The 24836-nt window shown below is 44.1% G+C and overlaps 1 protein-coding gene across 2 annotated transcripts in view; it reads left to right on the forward strand.

The window, feature by feature from the left end:
* Pank1 (pantothenate kinase 1) overlaps window positions 1-24836 on the forward strand; it is a 69946-nt gene that overhangs the window by 17185 nt on the left and 27925 nt on the right. For both annotated transcript variants that reach the window (XM_052186800.1, XM_052186801.1), the window contains exon 2: window positions 20501-20853. In XM_052186800.1, the coding sequence (XP_052042760.1) occupies window positions 20501-20853 (353 nt within the window). The remainder of the gene's footprint in view (window positions 1-20500; window positions 20854-24836) is intronic.

Consider the following 24836-nt stretch of genomic DNA (forward strand, 5'->3'; position numbering starts at 1 on the left):
GCTGTTAGGAATTCCCAGGAACTACACAAGCTTTGTGCTATCTATCTTTCCTCTGTGTAAACTGCCAGAGTTGGCTTGTTTTGTCAGCTTTGTGAAAATGTGCTTCAAAGTCTTTTTATACACCCCTTCCTTTCTTGTATTTTTTTTTTTATTTATTTTTGTTTTTTCGAGTCAGGGTTTCTCTGTGTAGCCCTGGCTGTCCTAGAGCTCACTCTGTAGACCAGGCTGGCCTCGAACTCAGAAATCCGCCTGCCTCTGCCTCCCAGAGTCCTGGGATTACAGGCATGCATCACCACCGCCCGGCTCCTTTCTTGACAGAATGGCTATCACTTAATACATTTTAATAATTTAGAAGTACCATCATTAGCAATTTTATGTTGAATTACAATAGAGGGACGTCTAACACACTAAGTTATTTAAATTAGGCCATTCAATGGGCATGTTGTATAGAGTTATGTGCAGCTTATAAGCTTGAAGGGTACAAACATTTCAATCAAAACCTTTTATTTTGATGTTGTGAGTGGTGGTGATGGTAGTGGTGGATGGTCTTGGTGATGGTGGTGGTGGTTTGGGGCCAACCAAACAAAAAACTAATAAACAACAACAAAACCCACCTTGCTAATTAATGATAACATTCTGGCCGTGCAGGTCATATTAGTTGGCTGTTGCTGCCATTCTGTGGATGGCTGGGGTTTCTGAGACCTGTGGTAAGCATCTTCCGAATTGTTATGAACAGACCCAGAGTCCTGGTGGCCTGTAGATGAAGGTCAACAGTAAATAAAGAAGTAGTACATGTTGCAGCACACCCCTGGTGCATGTGTGCATGTGTGTACCTGTTTCAACTAAATCCTGGGCAAGGCTTGGGCATTTCTCTGAGGCCACTGCTCTCACTCTGGCTTAGGTCAATTGCCTAGGAAGTAAATGTATAACCTGTCAGGCCTTGGATAATGCCCTCTTAGCATGTGAACGCTTGCTAAAGGGCTTGGATGACTTCTGTTTGATTTTTACATTTATCACGATCAGAGTGAAGAGTTGTTAAATATTTTTAGTATTCAGCTTTTTATGGAAGACTTTCTATAAACACTTCTAGGCTACTGGATCAATTCTGAGTCAAATTTCTAAGGGGGAAAATGGCTGTTCAAAACCACTTAGGATTTGCACTGGTTCTTGCAAATTGGGATTCTGTCTGTATTATGTAAGGCAGTAGAGTACAGAAATGGGTTGGCCAGGTATGAGACCGCATGCCTCTCTACATCTAGTGTGAGACAAGGCAGGGGGATGGCAGTGAATTTGTGGTCTATCTGATCTAAAGAGGGAGATCTTGTCTCAACTATACAAACCAATAAATAAAAATATGTTGGAATTCATGAAAATGAAACTGTTCTTTGAGATAATTTCTTGCCTTTAGTTTATTCAAAACAGTATTCTTCTTGTTCTTAATCACTGTGCTATTTACTTTTGTTATGTGATAATACCAGCACCAAAAGCCACATAAGGAAGAAAGAATTTATTTCGGCTTAGACTCCGTAAGGACAGGCAGGCAGTGTGGTTACATTTGCATCCTTACTCAGGAAGCAGACAGAGACAGGAAGTGGGCAGCTCTCCAATGGCCAGGGAGTTTCAAATGCATATACCTGTGGGAGACATTTCTCATTCAGACCATCATTATTATCTTTAAATGTTGTGGCATGATTTGTAAATTTATACTAGGAGGCTTGCTTTTATCTGTCTTACGTGGGCTTTAGAAGCCAAATGGAACAAAAGAATTCCAAAGACAGAGTTTGAAAAAATTTTGCCTTCTTTTCATGGTCTGTTTCCTCTTTACCTGGGGTGGGGTGTGCTGTACTCTGGCCTCTAGTTGAAGATCCTCTAGCTGCAGGCACTGAAGTGCTTAGATTAGTGATAACCTCTGAGTAGTGCTCTGCAGAAGTGCTCTCTCCTCTCCTCTCCCCTCCCCTCATCTCCTCTCCCCTCCCCTCCCCTCTCCCCCTCCTCTCTCTTCCCCTTTTCCTTCCTTCCTTCCTTCCTTCCTTCCTTCCTTCCTTCCTTCTTTCCTTCCTTCCTTCCTTCCTTTCTTCTTTCCTTCCTTTCCCTCCCTTTTTCTTTCAAACAGAGGATCTCATAACTCAGGCTGGCCTTGAACTCCATAGTCTTTCAAAGATGACCTTAAACTTTGATCTTCCTGTTCTACCTCCAGAATGCTGGGATTGTAGGCATGCATGCACCACCATGTTCTGGTGTGTTGGTTTTTTTTTTTTCTTTTCTTTTCTTTTTTTTCTTTTTCACTGCTGTAACTTGAAAACTGGGACCTCATGCATGTTAGGTAAGCACTGTACCAAATGAACCGCATTTCTCCGCCCGAAAACCCTGTTCTCCTTTTCTCTTTCCTCTTCCTCCTCCTTTTTATGCCACTCTCTACATCACCGTGGCTGTTCTGGAACTCACAGATTCACCTACATAGACCCTGTGACAAAGACAAACAAATAGTGACTTTAAAGAGTGGAGTCGAGAGTTACGTGGTGGGTGCAAGGCTCTGGATTCAATGCTTAATAGCGAAAGGAAAAACCAAAGCTAAACAATGAGACTCCTAAGGGTAAGGGAAGTACTTCCAAGCGTAAGACACATGAGCATCTCTCACGCTATTTCCTTCCCAGCATTTGACTGCTTGAAAGTGTTTGCAAAAGCCAGGCGTAGTGGCACGTGCCTTTTCTCCCAGCACCCTTTGCTGCCCTTCATTCTATGAATATATCACACCTTACTTATTCACGCACATCAATTGGTAGGCATTTGGGTTGTTTCCACTTGGGAGATGATAATGGTTTTATGAGCATTCTTGTAGGTCCTCACATGTCCTCACCAACACTTGGTTCTGCCCCTCTTTTAAATTGCCCTCCCACTGGGTTTGAAATGCTATTTTTGTTGTTGTTGTTGTTGTTGCTGCTGATGTTGCTGTTGTTGATGCTGTTGCTATTGTTTGGGTTTTATAGGTATTTCCCAGAGCTGAACATCTTGTATAGTTCTTGCTGTCTAGAATCCTTAAACCTTTCAAACATTAACATCCTATGTTTTATAAAAGTTTTGTAAATTTGAGTCCTATGTGTAGTTAAATTATGTTTCTGCCATGGCTTAAAACTGCTGGACTCTGCTTGGTAGTTACTAACTTTAAGAGGCTGACCTACAAAGTACAGAAGAAGTGTTTTAATTAAATAGTATTAGGGTCTCAGACTGTGGATTTCATCTCTTCCTTCTAGACTGTTGTTCTTAATTTATCCTTAGTCCTTGTGGACTAGAAAGAATGTAAGCACTGAGGAGAACATATGCATTTACTATGCATGAGTTTTGTTTGCCATAATATCTTTCCCTGTCCAGGAAAACAAACAAGGAAAAACCCTATCCAGTGGGTAAATGAATAAAACTATATCTGTTCTCCACGTATATGGGTACATACTTGTGACCTTGTCTTTCAGCTTGTCTTACCACAAGAGCAGTTAGTTGGTGTTCTCATCTTTCTTCCTGTCACCACAGCCTGAGCTTTAAAGATTTACTAGACTCTCATAGTTGAGGCCAAAAGAAACGAACGGCGTTCATTTTGGTGGACCTGTTCCGCTTGGTGGTGCCACCTAGCGATGCTGTTCTTTCCAACGCCTCTTTAATTAGCGACTGTAACATTAAATTATCAGGAACATCCCTAGGGTAAGCCAGCATGCTCTGGTGGCTTGTCCAGACAGAAAGCTAAACCTCTTGGTGGTTTAAACTGGGATTTGTCTAAGCAGGTAATGAGATTACCATCTTGAGCACTAGCACAGGGCATTAGAAAGCGGAAGGTGCCCTACCTGGGTGGACTCTGACCAACTCTGGTTGATGAGCTGGTCACATTGAAGACAGTCACACAGGTGTCTGGGTGAACAAGTCCCTCTACATCTGTGTGTTGCCAAATCACTGGGAATTTTGTTTCATTCAGAATTATTTCTAATTAAGAAAGTAAGGCATTATATGACTTCTCCTGGGGAGATATGCGCAGACATTATTATCCTCAGATAGAGCATTGACCACAGGCCCACCAATGATGAGTCCCGACTCTAGTGTATAGTGAGCAGGTGAGTTTACTGGGGTTACTTGCTGGTGTGTGGGTGACTCAAAGTTAGCTACTTCGTTAAAAGACCTGCCAGGAGAGAGTAAGGACTCATGAAAGTTGTGTCCCTGAACACCTTGTAGTCAGACCTGGAGCGTCCTTTATACCCATGAGTAATCGCTGCATCTGTAGTGTTGGTGTGGGGCCTTGTGAATCATCTATGTTTTGGGAACATCCCTAGTTTTCTCCCTCTAGGGAGAGTTTCAGTGTGAAGGACAGAGCTGCACACCACAGTATTTATTATTAAAGGAAAGTTGATACTCATTTTGTATTTTGGGCTGAGCCAGCAGCTTCTTGGTGCGAAATAAGAGTTGTGCCAGCAGCTGTCTGTAACTACGTTCTCCCTCTAGACAACCCAAGAATGTGAATATAGAGTAGGAATCGAATTTATTCTGCCTCCCCATTTTCTCTCCCAAAGACCAGGAGCTGAAAATGAGTAGCTTGACCGACACCATGGGTTCTGTGGTAGAGACACGGTCACTGGAACGACCTGTTTCCTTCTGTGACATCTATCATAAGGGTGGCATGGAGAGTCTCTAGGACCTCGGGAGTAAAAGCTGCTCTTTCTGAGAGCTTGTTTTGTTTTGAGTCTTGGTAGCCAAGCCTAGCGTCAAAGAATTCCAATCGCATCCTTCCCAGTGTGAGCATTACAGGTGTGGACCAGCATGGCCGACTGAGAAATGTTTCTGGAACTTTTGAGTTTGGTATTTTGGATCACCTCCAGCTCCATCTTGTTTCTGTGTGGTCCAGAGCTCAGCTGAGGATCTGTTTACTGGCTCTAGCAGAAGGCAGCCTTGGTCCACAGTCTTCTTTGCCCCTGCAAGAGCATCTTGCTTTTTAAACCCTAGCCTCAAAAGAAAAGATTTTTTTTCTTTTTTAATGTTGACATGTCAGCCTGTTTTGATTTCATGTGGTTATCTCTGTTAAGGTCAGCCACATGGGCTGCAAATAAATGAACTGGGCACTGCACACCCTAATTATTTGACTAAGCACTGTTGCCAGACCTGGCTTCATTATGAAGGAATTCATGCTTATCTCTACGGTGGTACTCACTGAGAGAGAGGAACCATCTAGGGGCTGTCAGCAGGCGTTCTGAGCTGCAGCCCTGGGGTTAATCAAGCATGGCACCGTGCCTACAACTTCAAAATCTAGATTTAGACTTTGAAAATCACCTGCAGTACTCATAAAGTAAATTGCTCATGAAGAATCTTATTAAGATGCCGTCAGATGTGTCCTGAGAACGGCAGTGGCTGCTGGGTCACTGCAGTGCACTGCCCTCAGCTGTCAGCTGCAGGGCTCTCTCCTCAAGAGTTGTCAGAAGGGGCAGCTTGGTCACGTGCCAACTTCTCGCTTAGGATGCACTCCTGCTGTTTATACCGCTCATCTGGATTCAGCTAGTGTAGCAGTTCTGAGCTTGACTGAAGGGGCCCCTTGTTGAATACCTTCCCTGAGCACTGTTCCAGTCCCGTGGAACCCACATCTCGAGGCGATAACTTGGTATTCTGCACCCTTTGTTTTTGACTTTTTATGTTGTATGGGTGTGTGTGTGTGCTGAACTTGCCTCCCGGGTTGTGGGCAAGTACCCTTCTACTGAGACACACTCCCATTTTGTCAATCTCTATTTTTAGTATATGCCTTAGATGTTTCCTTTTTGGTTTTATTTTTGTTTTGGCTTTACAATTTGGTGAATTTGAGAAACCGCATGGCTGGATGTGGCCAGCAGTTTTAAAAAGTAACCATAATCAGGGCTGGCTGAACGGCTTAGCCGGCAGAGGTGTCTGTCTCCCAAGCCTGGCAATTTGGGTTCAGTCCCTAGAATCCACAGTGAGAACAGAGAACGACTCCCCCGAAGTTGCCCTCTGACCTTCACACCTGTGCTCTCACTCCCCCACAGTTGCCCTCTGACCTCCATACCTGTGCCATCACATGAAATTATCTCCTCCCCATTTTGCCTAGTATGTTGACACATGTCTTTAAAGCTGGCACTCAAGAGGCAGAAGCAGGTTGATTTCAGTGAGTAGGAGACTAGCCTGAATTGCATAGCCAGGTCCCAGCCAGCCAGGGCTACACAGTGAGATTGTGTCTGTATCTCAGAGAGGTGGGAAAGGGATGGAGTGTATGTTGTTTTGCTTTGGGTTTTGTTTTTTTTTTTTCTTTTCTTTCTTTCCTTCCTTCCTTCCTTTCTTTTTTTCCTTTTTCTTTCTTTCTTTTTTTTTTTTTTTTTGAGAGCCTCACCATGTAGCCCAGGATAACCTTGAGCTATGTTTCCCAAGCTGGCCATAAACTTGTGGTGGTCTTCTTAACTCTGCTCTCAAGTGCTGAGATTACAGATAGGTGCCTCTCTGCCTGGATCGTCTCATTTTAGGGGAACTAATTTATATCCACACATTCTGATTTTTTTTTTTTTTGTGACAGCAACTTTGTATGTGGTGTAGGCTGGCCCCACACTCATGGTCCTTCTTCCTGATCTGCTGGTCAGGAAAGTCTGACCCCCTGATCCCGTCATCCAAGCCCACTGAGGACTGAGATTACAGGCAAGCCGCACTCACCTGGCTTCTCAGCCTGTGCTTGATGGCTAGTGTCCAGTGGGTGTGACAGCAGTTTTGACATGGTGATGGGTGTGGACAAGGTCTTGGCTCAGAGGAAAAGAAAGTGGAATTGGGGGCTACAGGCTACAGGCATTCTGTTTCCAGTGGGAAACTAGCGATCGGCTATTAGCTGCCTGAAACTAAAGCAATTTCTTGTTTTTTTTTTTTTTTTTTTTTTTAACACTATTACGGATGTTTAAATTGCCAGGAATTTAATAATAACTCAGATTATCAAGTTTAGCTGTGTTGATTCTAAAAATCAAAAAATGTCAAAAACTTGAATATCTGAAGAGGAGAAAAGATCACCCTATTCTGTGACCTATGGATAATAGTAAGAATTACTTCTTGTAATTGCCCGAGGCCAGTTTTATCTGTTGGCAGAACTGCAGTTGTACACAATGTGCCATTTAATCACCCCCCTTAACCCTAACCAGGACTTCTTTTAATGCCCTTAAATTCTCTCTAACATTTTTTCTTCATTTTATCTTGCGCTTTGCTTCCATGTATGTCTCTGCACCATGTGCATGACTGCTGTCCATGGAGAAGGGGACATTGCATCCCCAAGGCTCTGGTTACAGAGGGTGAGCTGTCATGCGGTTGCAGGGAAGAGAACACGGGTCTTGTGGGAGAGCATCCAGTGCTCTGAGCCCTCTCCAGCCCCCAAATTATTTAGTTTGGGATGTGTTGTTCCTTTGTGCTTATGGATAGGCATTTGTTTATCCAGCCCTGCATTTTTAGACATCATTGCTTCGGGGTTCTTTTGTCTTTTGTCTGAATTGCTGGAGATCAAACCTAAAGCCTTGTACACACTAGGTAAGCATTCTTCAGCTGCGGCACATCTTGGCCAAAGTTTGAAAATTTTATGCTAATTTCTTTGGACACATTTATAATTGTGTCCTCAGGGTTGGAATGAAGAGTCAAGGGGTTGAGGAATCTGGGAATTCTTTGGTGTAGATTTCTGAATGACCCCCCCATGGGGAAAGATTGTAGTTTAGGTGCCCATTTGTGGTGTGAGTACTTGTACCCTTGACAGTATTAGCAATTACCACATGACTACAATATACACTCAGGCAGTCCAGCATGCATTAACTTGGGAGAAAGGCTGACTTTGGTTTCTTTGTATAGAGAATGAAAAGTTTTATCAGATTTGTGTGCAGTAATTATAGGTCTCTTCAGAGTGCTACAACAACCCTTTATTAAATTTTAAGGTCTTTAGAAATAGAGTTTTTGAACTCTTAGTTTTATGCTGTTGACATCTAGCTTTGGAGGACTTAGTAGGTGTGCATCTAGGACGGTGGAGTAGAAGGACCAGGCAGAACCTCAGGATCCCTCAATCTGCTTCCTTACATGGGTCAGTAAGTTGCTCTATTAAGAAACATTTCCATGTAACTTTTGACCATCAGGACCCTTAGTTGCAAGCATCAGGCAACTCAACTCAACTTGTCCCAGCAGGATGGAAGACTGACTCACAGCACCGAACTGGGTTCTCATGTCTATTGTTCTAATAGCTGACCTGGGTGAAGCCGAAATGGAATCTGATGACCGATCTTGGAGAGTTACTTGATCTCTTTTATTTGTATTTTATTTACTTTTGGAGACAACATCTCATTATTTACTTCATGTTGGTCTGGGACTTATCATGTTTGGGTGCCACCATTTGAGAATTGCTGGGATCCAGACAGGCGCCACTCTGCCTGGCTTCATTGGCCTTCATTTATTAGACAGAATGTTGAGTCTGAGGACCCTTCTGCCTCTTAAAGTTTTCTCTCTATGAACTAACAATTAAAATATACTATAAACCAAATTTAATACATTGTGAAGGGAAGGCTAGCTCTCAGAGACAAGATGTAAGTAAAGAGATCGTGTATACATTTGTTTAAGTGCTGTTGCAACTGTACCTAGGTGAGTACAAACTTTACCACCGTGCTGTACCTCAGCATACTTGATTATCCACGTGGCTCTTCTTTCTTCTTTACTTGTAGAAGTCCTGTTCAGAATTGAACTCAAGCCATTCTTGTATGTTCAGCAATCACTTCTACCTGCTAAACCATCTCAACAGCCCATAACATGATTCTAACTTCCTGCAATTTTGAAAGAACTGTTACTTTCCAAGGCCATTGAGGCAGACACATGCCCAAAGGAGTAGTAATTGCTCATACAGGTGTTGAATTTATAATCAGGAAGTGCTGCTTAACCATAGGTATATTCTGCTGTGTTAAGTGTCATTAGGCAATTACATCATTTTGTGAGCGTGGTGAAATTATACAAAGGAAGATGGCTGTACTGTCGTCACTTTGGTGCTAATCTTAGGGGACCACCATCATTGACAAAAATGTATGCTGCTGACTGAGTGTTAGAAAGTGTTGTCTTCCTAAGACATTTAAATCCCTGTGGCTAACTAGAAAAAGTCTTAGATTATCCCAGAGTTCTTTAGCCTGTGAAGTCAAGAAGAGATAGATTTTCTTTCTTCCTGCCAAACTCCCTTATATCTTTAAAATCACTCCCAAAGCTACTATTGTAGTTCCAGTATGGTCTGCATTCTTCCTCTTATCCTTGATCGTTTATGCTCTGTTGGAGTCACCACAGGAAACAGACCATCTCAGGTGGTCCTAGTAATATTCAAAGAGACTTTAAGGAACAACTTGGAGACCAAATGTGGCAGTGCACACTCGAGATCTCAGCCCTCGAAAGAAGCAATAGGATCAAGAGTTTAAGGCCATCCCTGGCTATATCCAGTTTAGAGATAGCCTGGGCTACAGACTTGACCTCAAAGAAAAGAAAGAAGCAGCAAAGAGATGCTGAAAGGAAAGAAAAAAATTAAGTCTTTGTTTTAAAGCTCATGAAGCAGGAGCCAGATACATGTAAGTAGCAGGGAGGAGGGAAGGGCATGGGTGCAGAGGCACACATGTCACACACATGTCACAGTGAGGACCGGGGCTCCAACTGAAAGGAAAACTAGGCGCAAACCCAGCAGAATGGGGCACCGAGGAAAAGGGATAAGAGAGCGTGTAGCTGGGTAGGAGATAGCCGTGTGGACCAGCAGAGAGAAGAGCAGACTCTGAGAAGGCCAGTCATGGTGGGCCAGATGGATAGTGTCTCCGAGACTTCGCCTCTCTGGGAAACACATGCAAGGCACTGTTGCTTTTTATACATTGCTTCTAATGCAATTCCTTATATTACACCAAGTTGTACACTGAGATGCTTTCTTTCTTTCTTTCTTTCTTTCTTTCTTTCTTTCTTTCTTTCTTTCTTTCTTTCTTTCTTTCTTTCTTTCTTTCTTCCTTCCTTCCTTCCTTCCTTCCTTCCTTCCTTCCTTCCTTCCTTCCTTCCTTCCTTTCTTTCTTTTTGGTTTTTCGAGACAGGGTTTCTCTATGTAGCCTTGGCTGTCCAGGAACTCACTCTGTAGACCAGGCTGGCCTCAAACTTAGAAATCCGCCTGCCTCTGCCTCTCAAGTGCTGGGATTAAAGGAGTGCCCCACCACCACCCGGGCATGAAGATGGTTTCTAACAAGCTCGTCCCATTTCAGGAAAGAGACCACTAAAAATTCTGTAGCTAGAGATAACCAAGAACACTGCAGTTGTTTATTCCTTGGTAGCTATGATATCAAAGAGAGCTTCATGCAGATGCCAGCACTTGAGACACCTTCAAGGTCAGAGGTCATAACACCAGCTAGTAACTGATGTTCAACAGTCAGTCATGGTCAACCTCTAAGAAGCCAGAGAGTTTGAAATAATTAACAATTAGCAAGACACCTTCAAGGTCAGAAGGCAGTAATGCTGGCAACGTGAGTAATAGCTAGCAGATAGTCCAAGCCAATAGCTAAGCCAGAGTCTAAGATGGATTGGGGGGGAGGGGGTTGGTGCAAGCTGGCGCTACCCTTACCTGGGTGGGTAACGTATAGATAACACACACATAGAATATAGAAGTCCTCCATTGGTTCAGTCCATGATAGCTCAGAGAACTAACCAGTTTCAACAGAGATTCATTTCCTCTGTCTTTGTCCAGTTTCTGTCATTGCCCACACAACGCTAAACAAAGGAAATTCAATGGTCTCTTCTCTTGGAAAACATTTCCTTAATCTCAGTCCTTTTGTCTCTTTATCTTAGTTTCTCAGTTTCCTTGACTTCTCACTTTTATGTAATAATTATTTTTTATTTTTTATTATTTATTTATTTAATGTATATGTATGTTTTGCCTGCATGCCTGTATGTTCACCCTCACTGTGCCCAGTGGCAGTGGAGGTCAGAAGACAGCATCAAATCTTCAGGAACTGAAGGTAACAGGTGGTTTCTGCCATTTAGGTCCTGAGATTCCAACTCAGGTCCTCTGGAAGAGCAGTCAGTATTCTTACCCTCTGAGCCATCTCTCTAGTTTCCCTGTAAATAATTCTTAATAAAGCCTGCGTTCTCGTGTATACTCCCTGAGAGTCTACGTTATTAATAATGGAGGAGAGACAGGAGTGTGACTTAGGCGGTGACGGAAGATAGATGGAAGACCTGATGTCATTGGGTCCATGTCCTAAAAGAGCTTGTGTAAACCCTGGTCACCGCTGCCTCTGTGACATTTGGTTCCAGGTTGATAGAGTGGTTGGTCTTGTTCTTCACAGTCACACCATGATGTACAGCTTACCATAGGCCCTGGTTCTTAATCTGGAACCGTGAGTGTGAGCCAGCCTTTTCTCTCTGTAAGCAGATTATCTCATCTGTCATTAGACTGATTCAGTACTGACTAATATAACAGGTCCGGCCTATGATAATAAAGAACCATCTCAGTGGCTTAAAAGAAACACAACTCAGGCCCAGCTTGTGGGATGACTTAATTTGAAACCCAGGACTCATGCGGTGGAAGGGGAAAACTGGCTCCACAAGCTGTCTTCTGACCTCCACCCACATGCAAATAAATAAATGTGTGAAATTTAATTTGAGTTTATAAAAGACATTTGGCTGGAGAGGTGACTTTGGTGAAGAGAGTATTTTGGTCTTCCAGAGGACCTAAATTCACTTCTCAGCAGCCACATCAGGTGACTCCCAACTGCCTGTAGCTTCAGCCTCAAAGGATCTGATGCTCCTGGCCTCCGCACACACACACTTACATTCACACACACAATTAAAGTACTTTTTTTTTTTTTAAAAAGGCAAGTCAACTAAAGGGTGACAGGGAGTCGACTGTGGCCTGTCTTCATTCTGAGACTCAGATGACAGAGCAACCTACGTCTTGCTGTTCTGGCAAAGGGCCCTGCAGAGTTTCCAACCATCTGAATGCCCTTTTGCCTGGAAAGAACATTCACAACTAAGTAGCCTGATTAGGGACACTGCCCAGGTCAGTTATCAAATGGCAGGAGTTGCTAGCTAACCTCATTGGGCCTAAAAGGAAAAGACCAGAGTTATCCGGTCAGTAGCCCAAGCGACTGCCGAAGCTCGCCCCTTCTGCTGACCAGGTAGATGTTCATCATACAGATGAAATATATCTAAATCTTCTTCAAAGGAGACAGTCCAACAGTGTCCTGGCTAGTCACAGCATCTGGGTGACGCCTAATCAGGGCTCTAAATTAAGTGATATAAAGTCATTTCTAAGTAAACGTGGGTGTGATCCCTATTGATTTCAAAACTGAACAAAAGACAAGCTATTTGTTCTTCGTGCTCCTCCCACTGTATACTAATGTAGCAAACAAAGATTGGAAAAGCACACACAACACTGCTGTGTTGTTTAGAAAGGAGTGGATTGGAGCCACTCTGAAAAACAGAAAGGATTCCAAAATCTTACTGGGCGATCTGCCCCCCCCCCCAAGTGGGGAATGTCCTTTTGGGGCCCTGAGGGAGGGTCCCTCTGCTGCTTTTCATCCGTCCTCAGGGCTGTGTTCACCCTTTGAAGCCATATCTGTTAGATAACAATTACAGGCAGCTATTGTTTTGAATGAAGCCAAGTCGCCTGTACAGGATTTATCAACGCTGACCTGAAACTAAGCTATTTAATCTTATCTTCCATGAAATCTAGATACAGAAAACAATATCCCAATCTTCCAACCAGGCCTGTTTGAGGGCTAGTAAAATGGTTGGATTTTATAAAAAGCACCTGCCCCACAAGTCTGAGGACCTAAGTTTGATCCCCAGATCCCATAGTAGAAGAAGAGAACCACTCTCAAAAGTTGCCCTCTGACCTCCATATGCTGCAAAACACACACACTCCTTCACTCACAAGCACACAGGCAACACCAAATAAGATAATAATGAGACAGAACAAGTTGAACTGACAGATCAGAGATTCCCTCGGTGGTAACAGTGACTTTACCTTTACTCACAAGAAACAACCTGAAAGAACCTCGTGTTGAGCTATCAGCCATTCATTTTGTTGTTCTGTCTACCTGGCCCTCCCTGTCCATGTCTTGAAATGAACCGTCTTCTCTTTGCTATTTTGTTTCTGGTTTTTTCAGATTTCATAAATACAACCTTTTTGCTTGGGCCACCGGGCTGCTTACTGTGTTTTGTAGGATAAAAAGTCCAACTGTAATTAGAACCCAAGATAAAGTCAGGCTGGAAGTAGAGGGCTTACTTAGTGAGCCCAAGGCTCTGGAATGGTAGAAAATGTCCTTCAACGAAATGTTAGAGAGTTTGCCCTTTACCTTTATCTGTTGCTTCCTGCCTTAGAGAATCCAAGTTCCTGGCCATCTTGAGCCATGTGGTTTCAGGCTCATTCTTTCCCTGGCTGTCCGTCTTTTCATAAGGAATCAGTTCCGTATCTCTGATTCCTGTCGCTTTCTACATCCCTAGAGCAAATCCCCGACTTGTCTTCTAACACCCCCTCCCTTGTGTTTGCTGCATGCAGGCGATGTTTGCTTCTACCAAGCTTCTGTTGACTTAATGGCTGCTACTTTGAATCAGTTTGGCTTTGCTGGGAGATGACTTCTTCCACCCCTACCCCACCCTCCCAGCCCCAATTCTTATGCAAGGGCTGAACTAAAAAACAAACAAACAAAAAAACCAAAAAAAAAAAAAACCCCAAAAAACAAAACAACAGCAACAACAACAACAAAAACCAGAACAAAAAGAACATCACCTCAATTCGGAGGTTCTCAACCTGGGGGGGGGGGGGGGCTACCACTTTGGTGGTCAAATAACCTTTTTACAGAGGTTATTTTGCAAATCATATGTTTTGCACATCAGATTCATATCAGATATTATGACTCATCCCAGGAGCAAAATTACAGTTCTGAGGTAGCAAAGAAAATAATTTTATGGTTGGAGGTCATCACAACGGGAGGAACTGTCTGAAAGGATCACTGCATTAGGAAGTCTGAGAACCAGCACCTCAACTCATCTTGGTGTGGACATCTTCGATAACAGTGAGGGATAGCAGCTCTCACCAAGGAACGAGGTGGAAAGCGTTAAGTACACGTGAACCTTTTCCACCAAGAGGCCTTTTCAGACTTGGTTTTCATCAGATGGGTTCTCCCTGCTCTGCAGATCTGACTCTTAGCCATTAGGCAAGACTTTTTTAACAGTACGCCTTCAGAACAACCTGTCTGTCTTCAACCAAAACTGTGCCACAGGCTGAGCATGCCCAGAGGCATTTTAACCCCTCCGACAGGTACTCCCTGACCTAGAGGTAACCGTGGCCTGAAGTGTGTCCACATTCTTCTTGTAGTGTGCTTTGAAACAGCATGCTCAAGAATGGGCCCACCCCCAAAGCGGTGACTTAGAGAGGAGACATTGCTTTGCGGTGACTCCTGGGCCCTCCTTCTCCGTCCTGCTCATATTTCTTTTTTTTGTTTGTTTTGTTTTGTTTGTTTTTCGAGACAGGGTTTCTCTGTGTAGTCCTGGCTGCCCTGGAACTCATTCTGTAGACCAGGCTGGCCTCAAACTCAAGAAATCCACCTGCCTCAGCCTCCCAAATGCTGGGATTAAAGGCATGCGTCACCACTGCCCAACCCTGCTCATATTTCTTGTTTTTTGTTTTTTGTTTTTTTTTAAGTGTTGTTTTGTTTTTGTGGTTTTGAGGGTGGCCGTGAGTTTCTGATCCTCTGCTCCCACCCTGCTGAGGGTTGGGCCTCCTCCGGGCCTGGGCCACCACGTATGTAGACTTCCACTCTCACTTTCTGGCATGTTTTTTTTTTTTTTCTTCCAACTTTGCCTTCCGCTGATTGGCTAGTGATCATTGTATCCTCATCGCTTTTTGTGTTCAAACCAGGCAATTATTTTCACTTTAAAAACCTATTCAGTGGTACCTGAGCCAACACACGTGCTGCTGACATTTGACTTTCAAACTCCCAGCTGGTCAGTTCTTTCTTCTGGTGTGCTCCCTATCTGCATTTCAAATCGTCACAGATAATTGTTCTGCCTGGTGTGTGCCAATCTCCCAGGTCTGCCTCTCACTCTGTGGGGCCTGTTCAGTCGGTCACCTCCCAATGTTATGACGCTTGACTGTTAGTGACCACAGGCCTGGTCCAATTGCCGCAGCTCCTAATACCCAGCTCTCCCTGGTTTGAGGAACAAAGGTTTATTTACTTATGCTGTCAAAGGGCAGAATCACAACCGTTGAGATTATTGATTTCTTTTAAAAAGACATACATTTATTTATCTCGTGTCAGTGCGCATGTCAGGGGCACATGTGCAGGGCTGAGGTCGGTTCTCTCTTTACTGTGTGGGTGGTTCCGGGGATCTAGTTCAAGCTTAGCATCAGGCACTTTCACCCACTGAGCCTTCTCGACAATCCCAAGGCTACTGATCTCAGTTGGTTCTATTAGCAATTTTCCAGGGGGCCAAACAAAGGTGTTTGGTACAGGCAGAAAGGGCCTTGAAAGCAGATACAATAGAAAGTAAATAAATCTACTGTGTCAAAGTCATTTCCTTCACAGCAGAGAAAGGGAAACACTAGAAATCTAATTGACAACTTCTTGTCATCAAGTCATTCCTTCCCGTGTTGATTTTGTTTTGTTTCCTCAGGATCTCACTTATATTCCCTAGCTGGCCTAGATCTCACTAAAAAGGTTAGGCTAGACCACAGCTTGTGACAATCCTCCTGCCTCAGCGTCCAAGGCTATGTTTCTAGGTGTGAACAACTCATAGGTAGGTCACTTGCTTGTGCAAGGGTTAGGCCAGCAGAGCGTCAGTGTCATGCTTGTAGCAGCCGGCTTGTTTGGGGTCGGGTGGAGTCCCAGCTTTATTCCCGAATTCAGATTTTTCAGAAGGTCAAACTGATAACTTAGTCTCAGATGGCTGCGAATGACCCTGTGTAGGTTGGTTGCCAGCCTGGAGTAGGGGAGGTGCTGAGTCCAACCCGTGGCCTCCTGTAATTTTTACTTAACACTTGTTTAGGGAAGTATCCTTATGAAATTTGAACACGCTCGCCTGTTGTTGATTACTCTGGTCTATTTATTTTCAACCTCCCACTCCCCCAGCCCTCCACCCCCCCACCCCCGGGGGGGTGGGGTTTAGCCCAGGGCCTTGCACAAGTTACACAAGCTTCTTACCTCGGAGTTAGACCAGCCCTTTATTTTGTTTTGGTTATGACATCTGGTTTGGGGAGGATAAAGAAGGATGTCAAGCATGGGCATGGCTTCTGGTAGGCACAGTAGTTCAGTTGAGGTTTTCCACATATCTGGACATCCATCTGTGGTAGGGGGGGCGGGGGGATGTCCTTCCTTCTTCCTTTTCTCTCCTATCTCCATCACCAGGGTAGCTGTAAGAGAAGCTTGGGTTTAAGCAGATCTTGATATCAGGAAGACGAGTACAATTTATACGAATGCCTGGGAAGGCCTCGCAGTGTGAGCAGAAGAGCCTTGCTGTGGTCATTTATGATGGTAGGAAACGGAAGTGAGGCACAGTGGGCAGACTCAGCGGTAAGGAACCTGAGGCAGGAGGCTCAGAAGTTTCAGGTCAGTCTAGGCTACATAGCAGATTTCAGATTAGCCTAGGCTATGGGACAAAACTTTGTCTCTCTTTTAAAAAAAGACATGAAGTAGGTAAAGAAAACCAATCCCTCCTCTCCCTCCTCTTCTACCCCCCCACTTCCCATCATCCCAGGGATAGTTCATCCCAGGCTCCTGAGCTGGACCTCCAGTCTCCCCTCCCTGACTCCTTCTCCCACCCCCATCCCCAGGACTGAACTTCCATTGCTGCTTAAATTAATACAACCCTACCAACTTTTATTCTCTTTTATCTTAGTCCAAACTGCTCATAAAACATTGTGCTGAATTTTCATAACTCTATACTTTTTTTCCCTGTTGTTTTGACACTTTGCCAACAGCTTTGAAATGGCGAGCCTTTTTAGATAACTTGCAGAATGTTCAGGAAATTCCGGCTGTACTTTTTAGAGTCAGTCACTTTCAGTCGCCGGTGCTTATCAAGATTTAACCAACTCTGAGGGGGCTCTTCCTCCTGGTGCTTGGCATCCGTTGGCTGGGTCTGTTCTAGTGTAGAAATAATGCTCTCTACATTTTATGTAGTTTGTTTTGGCTGCACAGTGTTTTCCACAACTGCTGCATTCACAAGAAGTTGCCAGGATGTAGCCTTCTCATCACATCTGTCTAGCCTCTGCCTGTACAGGCTCACATCCCAACATCTCTGGCACTTTAGGTGATCTAGAACGTTCTGCAAGCTCACATCAATAAAAATAAGAGTTAGTTTCTCTCATCCTTCTTCTTTCCCTCTTTTTTTTTTAAATTAAAAAAAATAACCAAGTAGAAGAGGCTGTAGCTCCGTTGGTAGAGCGCTTGCCCACAATGCATGAGAACCTGGGTTCAATCTTCAGTACCACAGAAACTGGGCGTGGGGCACATTCCTATACTCTCAGAATTCAGGAAGTGGAAGCTGGAGGGTCAGAAAGTTTCAGGTGATCCTCAGATACATGCTCAGTTTGAGGCCAGTCCAGGCTACATAAGACCCTGACTCAAAGCAAGAAGCAAAATAGAAATGAGATAAACATCTGAAACTATGTCTGTGTGCACATCGCCCCATCTTTCCCTTTTCTCCTTAATGGAAAACTGGGGAAAGTAATCCCAGTGAGATCATGTTTACCAATGTCTAGTGTCTCCAGTTTGGAAGTCGTGCTCTTAGTTTCTTTGTTAAATGATTTACCCTTGGTTTTTAATTTGTTTTAATTAGTTGTGTTAATTTGATCATTCTATTAAGATTCACTTTTATTAACTTTAAATTATGTGTATGTGTGTCTGTGTGTACACGTGTGTTTGTGTGCCTGAGGAGGCCAACGGAGGCATTGGATTCCTCCAAAGCTGGAGTTACAGATAGCTGTGAGCCACCCAGTGTAGTTGCTAGGAACAGAAGAATAGCATGTGCAATTAACCTCTCACAGAGCTATCTCTCCCTCCACAATTAGACCATTCTTAAAGATACAATAACAAAGAGGCTTATACGTACTCTTAGAATACATAAAATATTTCCTTTTGTTTTGTTGAGGAAGGCACTTATTCTGTAGGGCTGGCTCTTTTGAAATTCAAAACAGGCAAATCTTCCTGCCCAGAGTGCTAGGATTACAGACATCTCCAGACATAAACCCCATATCTGGCTCATGGTTTTCCTTCCTTCCTTCCTTCCTTCCTTCCTTCCTTCCTTCCTTCCTTCCTTCCTTCCTTCCTTCCTTCCTTCCCTCCCTCCTCCCTCCCTCCCTTCTTCCTTCCTGTCCTTTCATTCTCTTCGTGTCCTGGAACTCACTATGTAGACAAGGCTGGCTTTGAACTCACAGAGATCACCTGCCTCCTCCTCTTTGGCGATAAGTGGCATTCACCAGCACACCTGGCTACTTGTAGTTTTAACACATGTGCTGCAAAACTGTTATCCTCAAAGGGCTGCAGAAGACCCCCTCCCCATCCTGTTCCCTGGCAAGTGTCTTCTGTCCTTTGATGAGTCAGGCTTCAGCTGCAGCACCGGGTTTGCTCTGGCACCTGCAAGCACACCAGACGCCATTTCACCAGCAAAGTCTCCTGGCAGCATTTAGAGTTGGGCAATCTGTGGCTTGTCCCTTATGTTTCTTAAAGGATTCTTGAGGTTTAAGGCAGGAGGGAGCTGGAGACTATTCTGACATGCTCATTCCCTGCAGAGACAGGGAGGCTAAGACCCACAGAGGAAGAAGACGCTGGGCTTCTCCTGTTACGTTTTGCTGCTCCTATACTCTGAACCATGCAGGAGTGGGTTTTAAACATTGGGCCAGCAAGTGTTGTCTTTAAGCTAAATTTTTCTAATAAGGGCAAAGGGTTTCCATGTTTTTCTTACCACCTGCTAGGACAAGAAAGCTGCCCAGCCCTTGTAAGTGCACTGGACTGGAAACATTTTCTTTGTAAACTTTAGTAAAGACAATGGCATCTCTGTTAACTTGCTCTTGTTAGTGGAATTTGTTGCTCTTCAACTCTTTTTTAATAGATATTTTCTTTATTTACATCTCAAATGTTATCCACTTCCCCATTTCCCCTCCGAAACCCCCCCTATCCCATCCCCCCCCAACCCACCCACTCCCTCTTCCCTGTCCTGGCATTCCCTTACTCTGGGGCATCAAGCCATGTGTACTCTTTGGTTGGTGGTTTAGTCCCTGGGAGCTCTGGGGTGCTGGTTGGTTGATATTGTTGTTCCTCCTATGGGGCTGCAAACCCCTTCAGCTCCTTGGGACCTTTCTCTAACTCCTCCATTGAGGACCCTGGGCTCAGTCCAGTGGTTGGCTGAAAGCATCCACTTCTGTATTTGTCAGGCACTGGCAGAGCCTCTCAGGAGATGACTAATTCTTATGGGTTTAGTCTTCCTTCCTTCCTTCCTTCCTTCCTTCCTTCCTTCCTTCCTTCCTTCCTTCCTTCCTTCCTTCCTTCCTTCTTTCCTTCCTTCCTTCCTTCCTGATGGGGTTTCTGTCTCAGAATAGCCTTTCACTCACTGTGTGGCCCAGGATAACCTTGAACTTCTGAGCCTTTCCCCACGCTCAGGGATTACAGAATGTGTCCCTCTGCATGCTAGGATCAAACTCAGGCCTCCATATGTGCTACACAAGCACTTTACCCACCGAGGTACATCCCAACCCACATGGTTGTAGATTATTGGGGAAATAACTGCTTACCAGCTGTTGCCTGGGTGATTTAAGTCACAAATGAGACAGTAATAAGGTTTAGGAAAGACAGATTGTGTGCAGAGTTATTTTCCCTCTACACCTTTCCCTCCACCTCCAGAGCAGGAAACCAGGTGGATCTGTCACCAGAAAGAAAAAAAAAACATTTTGAGATCTCAATAGATATAATTTGACAAGGGTTTATATAGATAATCAGTAGCTGGATCAAAAGAAAAATTTTCAAAGATGCCTTTTTGTTCCCAAACCAGTCTTGTCTCTTCTCTCTCCTCTCCTCTCTTTCCTTCCCTTCCCCTCCCCGCCCCTGCTTTTCTTTGAGACCGAGTCTCACTTGTGGCTCAGACTGGCCTTCAACTTGCAGTTCTGCCTCAGCTCCTGTGTGCTGATGTAACAGGTGTGTACCACCCTTTGGGTAAGGTTCCTATAAAGTGTCATGTAGAGCACACATCTCTAAAACCCTGGAGCAGCACTGGTGAGGTACTTGAGTCCCAGAAGCACAACCGAGACTGGATTCTGCAGAATCCTACACTGGCTCACTTGATTCCGAGTGGCTGTGAACAGCTGTACCGTAGGACCTCCGTCTCTCTGCACCTTGCTTTAGATCTGTGTTTTGACGTAAAGGAAATTTAGTGTGGAATGCATTTTCTCATTGAATATTCAAACACCGAGCCTGCTTTTCATGTCACGTCCTGTGGCCTCATCCTCTTCTCTTCTGTCCCCCAGCATTCCCCTGGTTTGGCATGGATATTGGTGGAACCCTGGTTAAGTTGGTTTACTTTGAACCGAAGGACATCACGGCAGAAGAAGAACAGGAAGAAGTGGAGAACCTGAAGAGCATCCGGAAGTATTTGACTTCTAACACTGCCTATGGCAAAACTGGGATCCGAGACGTCCATCTGGAACTGAAAAACCTGACCATGTGTGGGCGCAAAGGGAACCTGCACTTCATCCGCTTCCCCACCTGCGCCATGCACATGTTCATCCAGATGGGCAGCGAGAAGAACTTCTCCAGCCTCCACACCACCCTCTGTGCCACGGGAGGCGGGGCTTTCAAGTTTGAGGAGGACTTCAGAATGGTAGGTTGGGCTTGCCCTTCTGAGAACAGCCAGGTCTCCCATGTGATCACGGTCTGGTCATCTCATGCTAAGACCTGGACCATTAACCTTGGGACTTGGGCATGTCTGTGCCGTGGTTTCCTCTTCCATATGAAAATAAATATATGACCTTTTTATAGGGTTGTTTCAGGAAAGGTTAAATGAGGAAATATGCCCCTGCTCTTACTGAGTACTCAACATCTGTTATCATTATCACTGTGTAGCACAGGCTGGCCCTGAACTCAGTATGTGGCCAAAGATAACCAAAACTAATGCTTCTCTCTCCAAGACCTGGGGTGACAGTCATATGTTGCTATGTGAGCATTTATATGGTGCTCAGATTGGACAGTTACTCCTATGTCATATGTAGAGACAGGATGCTATATATCACCTTCAGAGACACGTAACTCAGTTAGCATTGGGTTTTCCCTAGACACTTCATACATAAGAATGAGACCGGTTCTATGGATATACAGACTGAGGCCCACAGGAAGGCTTTCTGCACGTTGAACTAAGAATGATTACTTCTCTGTCCATTTGTTGTCATGTGTGTCTCAGTTTTGTGAATGCCATTCAGAAGTTTCTCTTAACAAAAATAAAATATTTGGCTGGCCGTGGTGGCTCATGCCTGTGATCCTAGTGCTTGGGAGTCAGGGGAGAAAGGACCAAGGCTAGCACTCTGCCTCAAAACAGACGAAACCAAAGCCAACCTCACTGTTAGTTATAGGTGAATTCCTTCATTAGTGAGTAGCATTTTAAAGTGTAGAGCGCTTAGTGTCAAATAGGGAAAAATGGCATTCAGCCCAGCTTCTCTCTATTTAGCAATCCCTTAACATCTGTCTTCTAATCTCTCCATCTCCTCAGTCGAGATACTGATCTCTCCACTGTCTAGCTTCATCTCGTGGGCTAAAGTGAACATAAAAGTCATGAACAGGTGTGGGTCTGTCACGGGAAGTATAGGCAGCTGGATAAGAGCGTGGACACAGGCGAAGGAGAGGCTGGGGGATTTCAGGATTGCTCGCTCTTTTCACAGTCGAAAGCTCTCGTGAGATGTGTTGTAGGATGCGTTCTTCACAGCCCGTGGCTCTGTGTCTTGCCCCGGACAAATGTAACTGAATTTTGGTAGGAAATCCATCACTCTTACATAATGAACAAACACATTGTTCGTGGTGTTTAATAAAGCCGTGAGATACAAACTGTGTCACCGAAAGGAACACCATCCACTTCACTGATTTCAGTGAGTAATTTTTTTTTAAATGAGTTTAAAAAGACATAAAATTAACCTAAAGTGTCCATAAGCCCATAAATCTGAAAAAAATGTGCATATACATTTCTTTCTTTTTTTAATTATATATTTTTATTTTCTATATTCTTTGTTTACATTCCAAATGATTTCCCCTTTCCCAGATCCTCCCTCCCCATATGTCCCATAAACCTTCTTCTCTCCACTCATTCTCCAATCACCTCTCTCCTTTTTCTCTGTCTTGATACTCTCCTCCAATGCTAGATCAAGCCTTTCCAGGATCAGGACCCTCTCCTTACTTCTTCATGGGAGTCATTTGTTATGCTAATTGTGCCTTGGGTATTCAGAGCTTCTGGGCTAATTAATATCCACTTATCAGAGATTGCATTCCATATGTATTCTTTTGTGATTGGGTTGCCTCACTTAGGATGATATTTCCCAGATCCAACCATTTGCCTAAAAATTTCGTGAATTCATTGTTTTTAATTGCTGAGTAGTATTCTATTGTGTAAATATACCACATTTTCTGTATCCATTCCTCCACTGAGGGACATCTAGGTTCTTTCCAGCTTCTGGCTATTATAAATAAGGCTGCTATGACCGTAACACCAATAGCTTATGCTCTAAGATCAAGAATTAACAAATGGGACCTCATAAAATTACAAAGTTTCTGTAAGGCAAAGGACACTGTCAAAAGGACAAATGGCAACCAACAAATTGGGAAAAGATTTTCACCAACCCTACATCTGATAGAGGGCTAATATCCAATATATTACAAAGAACTCAAGAAGTTAGACCCCGGGGAACCAAATAACCCTATTAAAAATGGGGTACAGAGCTAAACAAAAGAATTTTCACCTGAAGAAATTCGGATGGCTGAAAAGCACCTTAAAAAATGCTCATTAGGGAAATGCAAATCAAAACAACCCTGAGATTTCACCTCACACCAGTCAGAATGGCTAAGGTTAAAAACTCAGTAGACAGTAGGTGTTGGCGAGAATGTGGAGAAAGAGGAACACTCCTCCACTGCTGGTGGAGTTGTAAGATGGTACAACCACTATAGAAACCAGTCTGGCGGTTCCTCAGAAAACTGGACATGCTATACCTCTCCTGGGTATATACCCAAAAGATTCCCTGGCATGCAATAAAGACACATGCTCCATTATGTTCAGTGAGTAATTTTATGGAGTGGGTGGGCTGCTGGTAACAAAACCAGGCCCAGACTTCTGGTGCACGCTCTGTACAAACAGACCCTTCAGTGGGTGCTCCCTAGAGGAACTGGTAGCGGTCCTCTTAGCAGTGCCCTGGGTGAGACTGATTAGCTCCCCGTTTTAGCCATTGTCCTTTGCGCAACCCATCCCCTGAACTGTATAGAATTTGATACAACCATTTACTAATGGGACACATGGGGTTTCTTCCCCCACAAAAGGACTCAGCAACCAGTCAGTTTACACATGCAGAACAATTAAGGAACACAGACGTGAGTATTAGACTTGAGTCCAGAGTGGGAGTGGGGGAAATTAAACCAGAATTCTAGTCTTGTTTCTGCATTTACCTGCTCGGTGGCTTTTGCTGAGATGAGTTTCTGCTGCGGGCCTCAATTTCATCATCTGCAGAACGGGGTGGGGGTGGGGTGGGGGGAGTGTGGGTGGGGGGGAGCCGGGGGTTGGGGGGTGGGGGGGCACATTGAAGGGCATCCAGGACAAAAGAACTGAAAGTGATCATAACATTCTTGCTCTCAGGTCCTTTAGATGCTTTTGTGTAGTAATGCCTGCTGGGTAAGATCTGGGCTTGGATTCCATTTTAATTCAGAAGAGAGCTGACTTTGTGTGGGAATGTGGTAATTTCCTCCAGCCCACAAGCACACGCTATTCTGTCTCTGCACTGGAGATCTTGAGGTGAACCAAGATGACCTGGTGGATTTATGCAACCTCTGTCACACCTCCATCCATCCGCAGGGTTTACTCATGTCCTAGGAGAAAGAGTTACTCAATCTGTGTTGGCCATGAGCAAGTGTGTTTCTTAAGGTTCTGAATGGAGAAAGGTCGTATAGTCCTTCAGGCAGTGCTCGGAGCCTAATGAATAGACCAGAGCAGGGGGCAAGTCTGGAGTATTTGCTAAGCTCTTTGACCAAGCTGTTTCCATCAATATTGGACCAGTTTCTGTGATAGGTGTTGGCCAATGTGAAGATAAAATTGAGAAAGATTTCTTTCTGCGTCTTGTTGGAATAAAAGATGTTCTTGTATCTAAAGTTTGTGAGGATGGCAGGCTCTCCTGCCTTCTTTCTGTGTGCAATTATTCATCCATTCAGCAAATAATTTATCATGCCCCTCTATGTGCCAAGAAGTATTATGTACAAAACAAATCCCTTGACCACCTCGGTGGTCAATGATCAGATAAACAAGTGAAATATGCATTGTGTGAGTGTGTGTGTGTCTGTATTTGTGTGTTTATGTGTGTGTGTCTGTGTGTGTATATGTGAGTGTGTATATGAGTGTGTTTCTGTGTCTGTGTATGTGTGTATGTGTGAGTCTTTGTGCCTGTGTGTGTGTGTGTATATGTCTGTGTATGTGTGTGTTTCTGTGTGTATGTGTGTGTATATGTGTGAGTTTATGTGTGTGAGTGTGTTTCTGTGTATGCCTGTGTGTCTGTATGTGTGTGTCTGTGTATGTGTGTGTCTGTGTGTGTGTCTCTGTGTGTGTTTGTCTCTGTGTATGTATGA

Source organism: Apodemus sylvaticus, chromosome 1 (assembly GCF_947179515.1).
Source record: "Apodemus sylvaticus chromosome 1, mApoSyl1.1, whole genome shotgun sequence".
Lineage (NCBI taxonomy): Eukaryota > Metazoa > Chordata > Mammalia > Rodentia > Muridae > Apodemus > Apodemus sylvaticus.